The 9,187-nt window shown below is 37.6% G+C and overlaps 1 protein-coding gene across 3 annotated transcripts; it reads left to right on the top strand.

The window, feature by feature from the left end:
- Positions 1-1,387: 1,387 nt before the first annotated feature.
- GNPDA2 (glucosamine-6-phosphate deaminase 2) lies at positions 1,388-8,872 on the top strand. Of its 3 annotated transcripts, none has more exons than XM_027635579.1 (7): positions 1,395-1,504; positions 1,605-1,847; positions 2,893-3,056; positions 3,365-3,466; positions 3,924-4,106; positions 4,433-4,885; positions 7,845-8,872. In XM_027635579.1, exons 3-7 carry the CDS (start codon positions 2,933-2,935, stop codon positions 7,901-7,903), a joined length of 921 nt encoding a protein of 306 aa, XP_027491380.1. In that variant the 5' UTR covers positions 1,395-1,504; positions 1,605-1,847; positions 2,893-2,932; the 3' UTR covers positions 7,904-8,872. The 3 variants fall into 3 exon arrangements, with proteins under 3 accessions (XP_027491379.1, XP_027491380.1, XP_027491378.1); XM_027635577.1 differs by having other exon boundaries at positions 1,605-3,056; positions 4,433-4,617; positions 4,711-4,885; positions 7,845-8,571; XM_027635578.1 differs by lacking the exon at positions 1,605-1,847 and having other exon boundaries at positions 1,388-1,504.
- The last annotated feature ends 315 nt before the right edge of the window (positions 8,873-9,187 follow it).

Genomic DNA, 9,187 nt, shown 5'->3' with positions numbered 1-9,187 from the left:
CCATTTCAGTCTTCTTTTCTCTAGACTAAAAAGGCCCAGCTCCCACAGCCTTTCCTCATAAGAGAGATGCTCCTAACCCCTAGTCATCTTTGTGGCCCTTTGCTGGACCCTCTCCAATAGTTCTTTCTCTCTCTTGTACTGAGCCCAGAACTGGCCACAGGTGTAGCCTCACTAGGGTCGAGGGGCAGGATCACCTCCCTCAACCTGCTGGCTACACTCTTCCCAGTGCACCCCAGGATACCACTGGCCCTCCTGGCCACAAGGGCACACTGCCAGCTCATGGTCAATTTGTCATCCACCAAAAAGCTGATGCTTTACCTATTTTTCTTTTTCCGTAACTACAAACAGCCTTTTTGTTACTGCTTCATGTAAACATTTAAGTTAGAGGAAGAGAGAACCTTTTCCATTAGAATCTTAGTGCCACCTACTAAGAGGTGGCAAGAGAAGGGCTTATGCACTGCTCCAGCTTGTGTTGCCAAAATATGTTCTGTCACCTGTGCAAGAGGCAAATCCCCACACAGAGTCAAGGTGTTAATTTACAAATCTGCTTAGAAAGGGGCACTGGGTGGCAAATCCACAAAGCTAGCACACAACTATCAAAACTTTTCACTATTTATACATTTTAGCAAACACAGGAATTAGTGTCCATTGGCTACAAGTTACATAGTTCTCTTATTAGTATTCTATCTTCTGTTGGTTAATGACTCTCTCGCTTCTCATCCTGATTAGTCTGCATGCTCGGTCGTTCTCTTGAGTCGGTGGGTTTCTTGGGTAAGTGGTCCATGAGTTAGTGGTCACGACTTCCCCGTCCCAGAATTATCTTTTACCCAGTGGGAGCTGATTCAGCACAGTTGCTGAGTTGGCTTTATGAGTTCCTTCCTTATCTTGGGAGTTCTGCCAAATGTTCTTGTGGCCTGTAAATTTTGCATCTTTGTGTCCACTCTCAGTAGTTCATCCTTCTTCCCAAGCTTTGTTAACCTCCCCCTAGGTTTGAGATCATTGAAACATGTCAAGCCCTAAACCTTAACAAGGCAATTCTACCAACAAGTAATTTGTCTGGACATCACTTAGAGCTTGTTGGCTGCTCTCTGTTTCACGGATTAAATCCCCTTTCTTGTTGTTTAGGCCTGAAAGTATATAAAAATCAAAGAACATCCTTTCTTAAGAAAATTTTACATATTCCACATTTTACAACAACTGGAGTGGGAAGCACGCCAGTGTTTTGGCAAAGCCCCCAGCAGCTCCCGACCCCGCGGGTGCCTGCGGACCGGCACTCCCTCACCCCCACCCTGCACCAGCCACAGCGCCCGGAAATGGAAATAGGAAAACAAACCCTTTTCCCATCTTCGCCAGGCGCTTCCGGGTCGCGCTGGGCTCTCCTGGAGGCGGCGGGGCGGGAGCTGCTGGGCGGGCGGCGCTCTCCGTCCTCCTCCTGCTCACCATCCTGCTCCTCCTCGTCCTCCCCGTGCTGGTGCCGCTCGTGGCCGCCGCGGGCTCCCCGGGGGTGAGCGGGGCGGGCGGGGCCCGCGGGCCGTGGGGAGGGGAGGCTGCGGGCCCAGGGCTGCGCCGGCGGCGGTCCGGCAGTGGGTTTCTTTCTCCAACAGCGTGGGTTTACCAACACCCCCCAAGAAAGTGCCCTCAGCCGAAGATCCGCGGTCGTTCTGGTGCGGTCCGCGGGTTGCTGCTGTCGAAGAGCATCCCCGTGTTTCCGGGGAAAAATCGCTGGAGGTTTATCAGACCACCCTTAAAGCCGCGGGGTCTCTTCCTGCTGGCCTGCTTTTCTGTCCTCCTCGGGGATGTATGTGAGCTCCTTTTGGTGTCTGTGTAATAGCGTTTCCTCTGCAAAGGTGAGTTTGACTTGTCACGGCTCAACTGCCTGTGGAGAGGAAGCAGCACACGGCGTTTCTGCTTTTAGTGGGACAAACAGATGTCACCCTGTGAAACACAAATGTATTTTAATTCATATTTGTGCTTAAAACCAGACTCTCGTTTTGGGTTAGCTAAGAGTAGTGTGCACTACAGGTGGTTTGGCACTTAATTGGCCTTGGGCTTCTGGCAGCTGTGTCGTTTTTTGGCTAATACCAAGCACATTCAGGCCTGGGAAGAGAAGAATAATACATCACAAACTGGCTCAAGAGCCCCAGTCTTTCTGGTAATTACCTGACTCTGTTAAACTCTCATGGTAAAATGAGTTTCACTTAAATGCAAGAGATGCTTGTATACATCTAGCGAGCACGCTTCTTTTCTGGATATTCATCTTAGAAGTTGATACCATTGCGCACAAAGTAAAGCTTTCTAAACTTCTGTTTAAAGTTATGTTGAAAAAAGGTTTACAATTCACAGGGAAAGATAATATGAGGTCACATTTCAAATATCTAATGCTTTAACTTTTTTTTGCAGATTAATAAACGTACTGAAGCATTTTATGGAGCTAGAATGGCAGTGAAAGGAATTTTAATTATTTACTTCCAATTAGGTATTTTAAATAGAGAAACATGGGGTTATTTGGGGCCTTGTTTTTGAAATTTTAGACCTTCAGTTGGTCATGAGAAACAGGAGTTAATCTCAGCGTTTGAATATTTCCTCTTTTCTAACAGTAATACTTGACTAAAATGTTGAAGTTCAAAACGGCTTATTCATATTTTGGTTTAGCTTTTTCCTATAAGTTACTTTAAATTAGACTGTGAATTTTAATAAATATTTTGACTGGAATCTTTCACTTGGATTCTGTAGCTTTGCTTTTGATTGTCCAGCTTGAACTAGGACTGCAAGAATGTGTTATGCTTATGCAAGTGATTGGCATGAAAGGTTATTTTTTATCTCCACTGTTATCTAAGAGTTTTACAACTATTCATAGGGTGCTTATTTTTAAAACTTTGACATTTTCTCCAGGTTTAAGTTTGTTTTATAATACAAGTTCCTCACTGCCAGAATGAGGCTAGTGATTCTTGAAGATTATGATCAGGCTAGTGAATGGGCAGCAAAATACATCTGTAATCGTATTATCCAGTTCAAGCCAAGTCAAGGAAGATATTTCACGCTTGGTCTACCAACAGGCAAGTTTTATTCAAAGTCTGTGTAAATAAGTTAACCTAGAACAATGTTTGTATCATTGCTAGTAGATACAGTATTTAAAAGAACATAAGTATTATTTTTGGTAATACTCCAGCATAATTTTTTTAAAATATGGATTTGCTTTGTGTGAAAAGTTATAATGTTTGAGAAGCTGAGAAATAGTAAATGAGAAATAGCAGATTGCTTTTATGTTTAAAAGTATTGTAGCAAAATTTGACTACGAATAGATGTAAATACACTGAAAATGTTGTGCAGATACATAGAATAGTAGAAAAATTTTATTTAACAGGTAGTACGCCTTTGGGATGCTACAAAAAGCTGATAGAATATCACAAAAATGGAGATCTCTCTTTCAAATATGTAAAGACTTTCAACATGGATGAGTATGTAGGTAAGATGCGCTATTATTTGAGAACACACTGTACTGTTATTTTTTCCTCCTTATAAAAACTATTAAATACTTTGTCAAAGAACGAGATCAGTCTAGTATGTTTGTACTCTTATGTTAAATTTCTGTCCATGGGGTCATCTTAAGCATTTTTCTCTATTATTTATCTACAAAAATGCAAAAACAAACAGTGCAGAAAGGACATTGTAATGTAATATTGTGACTGCATGTCTGTTGAAGACTTAATACTCTTTGTGATAAGACATATGTGAAGTGAATGCAAACCAATTACCTTGTGCATGCCAACAGGAAAACTTTCTTCTCAATGTTATTTCAAAACTTGCTTTATCTGACTCAGTTAGGTTTGCCTTGCATGCCCTACATCAGTTACAAATAAACTAGAATTAAGGCTGTTTGGTTAAATCTTGTCTTATGTTAATTTCACTCTAAATGATTTCAGGGCTCCCCAGAAATCATCCAGAGAGTTATCATTCCTATATGTGGAATAACTTCTTTAAGCATATTGACATAGATCCAAATAATGCTCATATCCTTGATGGGAATGCTCCAGACTTACAGGCAGAATGTGATGCATTTGAAAAGAAAATTGAAGAAGCAGGAGGGATTGATCTGTTCGTTGGAGGTATGAGGAAATGCTTTATGGTTAGTTTCTATTCAAGCATGTACACTGATTCTTTAATCATTATTTTCATGACTTGGCTAAACCTAGACTTTTCAGTTATGGTGCAGGAAAGTTCTGTGACTAACAAAGAATCAGTATGAATACCAAAACAGAATGGTTGGTGTCCAAGTTTCTAATGACTTAACCAAATTAAGTTTAGAATGTTTTTTATTGAAAATGGGGAAAGGAAAGAATGAGTCCTGAAAATTGTTTATTCGTTTAAGATGTTTGAGGATATTTGTTGACTCTCAGGTCTGGAATGATTTACTTTTTTTAACTTTGAAAAGGCATTGGTCCAGATGGCCACATTGCATTCAATGAACCCGGATCAAGTTTGTCTTCAAGAACAAGATTAAAGACTTTAGCAATGGACACCATTTTGGCAAATGCTAAATACTTTGATGGAGACTTATCTAAAGTACCAACTATGGCGCTAACAGTTGGTGTGGGTACAGTGATGGATGCTAGAGAAGTAAGAACTCGTTTAGTTCTAGTTGCATGTGTGTTTTCAAGACTAGTTGGTATTGATACTGGGATTGAAAGTAAAGAGACCTTTGTTTTGCAGGTGATGATTCTTATAACAGGTGCACATAAGGCTTTTGCATTGTACAAAGCAATCGAAGAAGGAGTCAATCATATGTGGACAGTTTCTGCTTTCCAGCAACACCCTCGCACTATCTTTGTGTGTGACGAAGATGCTACTTTAGAACTAAGAGTTAAAACTGTGAAGTACTTTAAAGGTGAGCACTGAATCAGAGGGTTACATGTGTTCAAAAAATGCAAACCCAACAGATTTAAAATTATATTGATTTAAGTCTGAGCCTTCAACACTTTACAGTACCTAATGTGTAATGTTATATATTCAAAATACTAACTGTTAACTTATTTCTTGTGTATGGAAAATTGCTAGGAGGCATAATTTGTGCTGCTTATATTCCTGACAAATCTACTTGGGAGAAACATTTCCTTTGCTTCTAGTTTGAAACAATAATTTAGTAATCTTCCACGTCAAACAGCAGCAGTGTTCCAGAATACAGGTCATAACTCTAATGGAAAGTTTCACTTAAAAAACTCAATACATTTATTAATCCTGATATATTTTCATGCTGCCTTTGCTGTGTGCTGTAACATGCTGTCTAGTAAACTGGAAATGTATGATACAGACTTTGAAGCCACACGAGGACATTTTTCATTCAGTGCAATTAGCATAACAATCTATACTGACTTTGAACACATTGCACACTTGTACTGTGCTTTTCATATTTGTTGTAGGTATATTGGGGCAAAATTGAAGTCAGAATATTTGATAGTCATTGAGACTTCCTAATTTGAATTGTTTCATTGAGACTGTAGAAGCTAAGAAAAGTAGTTTTCTCCTCACTGTATTAGCACAGCACATGGAATTGTGTGAAATGGTTGTCTTTCTCACTAGCCTGGGTACCTGTAGTAGTTGAGGTATCAGAGATCAAGATTGTAATTTATTAAATTCTTTTATAAAGCATTATATCAGCAGTGCTTATATATATATTAGACTGCAATTCGGACATTACTGTGATTTTTATCCTGATATCACTTGTGGCCAATTTGTTAATTTTGGATTTTTTCAGTATGCTGTCCTCTGCTGTGTATTTGCAGGGTAGGGTGGAGGGTTAGTCTTTAGCTGTATCACACTGCTAGATATTGTTGTTTTCAAAGATAAGCTTCTTTAACTGCTTGGATAAATTTTAAACATTATCCTGTATTTCATATAAACAGAGGCTATGCTTGGGAAAGATAAACATAATGTAGAATTACTAGGTATGAATGACACTGAACATTGCTTTAAAAACATCAAGGGCTACAATTTATGAATGTGTGCTGTTGTGTCACACTGTATTGAATAACCCTGCAATATACAGCAATAGAATGCTTAAAAAGACTGTTTACTGTAAACTTGCTTAATTTTACCTACTCTCAAATCAGTGAGATTTTCCCTTTTAAAGATGAAGGAGAGATCAATGCGGATCAAATTTGGAATTATTTCTGAATCTTGATCTTTAGGTTAGATTTCTTAAGGAAGCTAGGTAGTTCTTAATACTGCTATTTACAGTAGTGATTTACTGGGATTTTTCACTACTTAAAAATTCTCAAGGTACTATATGAAACTGCAATTTTATTTTTTTTTTTTATAATCAAGTACCATGCTGGCTGGTAAATAGAATAACTTACTCCACTTTTTTCTAACTTTCTGAAACCTATTATAGGCTAAAAGTATGAAGTGTACTTAAATGTTCTTATGGTGAAAGGGAAAACATACTTGAATATACAGTGGGATGCATACCTTAAAAAAAAACTTTTGTTTCTTACTGATTTTCCTGTAACAATTTCACTAACAGGATTTAAATATTCTTTATTAAGTATGGCAGAGGCAATACTTAGTAAGCATTTTTCATGTGTCTAGGAAGTGAGTAATTATCTCCTTTTCATTTCCCCTTTTTAGAAGAGAAAAACACTGGTAGGAAACTCAAAACATGTTTCTAGTTTGAGCAGTGTGTGCAGCTGTTACTCTTTCAGTACAAATGACTTTATATCAAATGTATACTTAATTTTTCTCACTGTTAAACTGAAAAATATTATACTTGATCTAATATCTGCATTTTATATTAAATGATGACACAATGATTAGTAATAGATGCTGCATAAAATGCCTTTTGTTGTGGTCACTACAGTAATGACCTTAAAATTGTATAGTTATTGCATGTTGCTGCAGTGACACTAAGGTTGCCACCAGGTGCATCATCTAGCAAAGGTATTTATGTACTACTTGCTTATTTATTTCATGGTATTTAAGAAAATGACTCGTAATGTTGCATATTTTAATTTTAGAAGTTAGTCTTTAGTTTGATGCTAAAATGGACTTTTACTTTGCAGACTGTGAATGTTGATCAGTTACTGTTATTAGTCCTTAAGGTGAAACGAAGTTTAAAAACCTGCCAGTGACCCAGTGTCATACATAGGTAGATAAATTAACATTTTTACTAAGTAATAACAAAGTAAAGAGGGAAGCATCTTTTTTTGTTAAATGCTCTTCAGCATTTTCCAGAATTGAAGTAGTTGAGTAGGAAAAAAATAACACCCCCAGTCATAGCTATGGATGACTTGTATGAGGAAAAACAAAAAGCCCAGTTAGAACAGTTTGAATTTCAGTTGAACTACTGAAATTCTGAATCTGCATTAACAGTCTGGATAGTTTTAGTTTGCTTTTGCCTGTCTAGGACCAGACAGTGATACCACAATGCTACAACATTGCAACTGAAGAATTCAAGCTGTAAAAGTATCACTATGTGTATATCTGATTTTTATGACAAATTATGGTGTGAGGGAATTATGTTGCTGTTATGCAGTTTTTAATACAGAACAAAAGATGTATTCAATGAATTTGGAAGCGTTCCAGATCTGCTTTTTGGGTCTGTTATCAGAGAAATGTCTGATCCCTGCTCGGTTTATACTGCAGATGTCATTAGTATGCAAGTGATACAGGAATATATGTATATGCTGTCTCCGATTTTAAATTGCTTTAAATAGACATTATTATTGTTCTCTTCAGTGAACTACTTAAAATGTATACTTTGAAGCAAACTCCAAATAAAAATGTGGATAGAAGGACATGTTGAAAAATTATAAGTAACGTAAAGCTGGCATTGTTGCTTTCCCCCCAAGGTTTAATGCATGTGCACAATAAGCTTGTGGACCCACTGTACAGTATGAAAGAAAACTGAAAGAAGAATTGAAGAGGAACTCCATGTGGGTCAACAGCAACCGTTTTAGGTAGCAGATGAGTTCACTGCTATGCAATATGCTGAAAACCGTTTAAAATGGGGAATCCTAGGTACTGTATTTTTTAAAAGGTCCAATATCTGTACATTCACATTCCATCTGTTTGCTGTGTTGTGCATTTTGCTTTAACAGTTGGAGCTCTGCTGTTGGGTGGTACATCACTAAATGGAACAGAATAAACCTGTGAGAGACTGCATGTTATGTAGAGAGGGGAAAAGCAGAGCACTTACTCTAGCACAGCAGTGTAATGCATCTGCCTTGTGTTAAAGATGATACTTTATTTCCTGGAATTTGTAATTTTTGGCTTGATTAGTGTAACTACATTTTGCATTTGTGTCTCTAGGCAGAATGGTTTTGGCCTTTGTCAATACTATGGACTCGTAATAGTTGTACAATTTCTACTATGAAACATTCTGTTTACATGTATCTAATATACACTGAGCTTTTGCACTTGGTTGCCTTAAATTTATCTTAAACAGTTTTTGGGCATCTCAAGACCTGCTGTATAGTTCAGACAAATGAAAATACAAGAACAGTGCCTAAAAATGCACCAAATTCTTGCAAGTTATAACTTACTCCACGGATAAAAATATTAAACTTTGCCATAGCACTTTTTCCTCTCATGTATTTCAAGTTAATTAGGATTTTTATATTTTTGGTAATCAAGCTTTATACAGAAGGAAAAATCTAAATGTTCCTTTCTGGAGGTACCTGTTCAATTATATAATTGATGTTACTATTAAATGCCTGAAAAGATGTTAAATTACAGGAACATAATGTCTGCAAATTTAATGGTCATTTAAAGCCAACTGTTAATCACTTTCTCATTGTATCATTATAAACATTGAGCTGTTACAAGGAATGTTATTTCCTACTTTGAATATAAGTAAAACTTAAATATAAATCTCTAATTTCAAAATTGTTTCATTTCTAATATAAATTGTCATGCATAAATACTTCAGGGCTTCAGGGAGTGATTAGGCACCAAAGGAGGAAGATGAGAGTTCACTGATTTAGACTTTTTGGGGGGGAAACGGTGGGATCACGTCTTTGTGTAAAATACTCACTGAGAGAAAGTGCAACAAAGCAGAACTTGAAGAATTTAACTCTTCACCTAGATGACAGGCAGGTAGCCTTAATTACAAATCACATTTTCTCCTCAGGATATGGTAGAGTCTCATCTAGGCTCGCCTTTCACATAAAGGGTTGGACCAGATGGTCTTTTA

This window comes from Corapipo altera, unplaced genomic scaffold (genome assembly GCF_003945725.1).
Source record: "Corapipo altera isolate COAL_440 unplaced genomic scaffold, ASM394572v1 22b, whole genome shotgun sequence".
NCBI classification, from domain to species: Eukaryota; Metazoa; Chordata; class Aves; order Passeriformes; family Pipridae; genus Corapipo; species Corapipo altera.
Note: the sequence above shows the minus strand (reverse complement) of the source record. Positions and strands in the feature narration are given on the sequence as shown.

What these genes read in the sequence shown, in the direction of transcription:
- GNPDA2 (XM_027635578.1), top strand. Translation starts at nt 2,933, where the DNA reads ATGAGGCTAGTGATTCTTGAAGATTATGATCAGGCTAGTGAATGGGCA. An exon ending in GATTGATCTGTTCGTTGGAG is followed by an intron (nt 4,107 to 4,432) that starts GTATGAGGAAAT and finishes AACTTTGAAAAG; the next exon opens with GCATTGGTCCAGATGGCCAC. An exon ending in AACTGTGAAGTACTTTAAAG is followed by an intron (nt 4,886 to 7,844) that starts GTGAGCACTGAA and finishes TTTCCCCCCAAG; the next exon opens with GTTTAATGCATGTGCACAAT.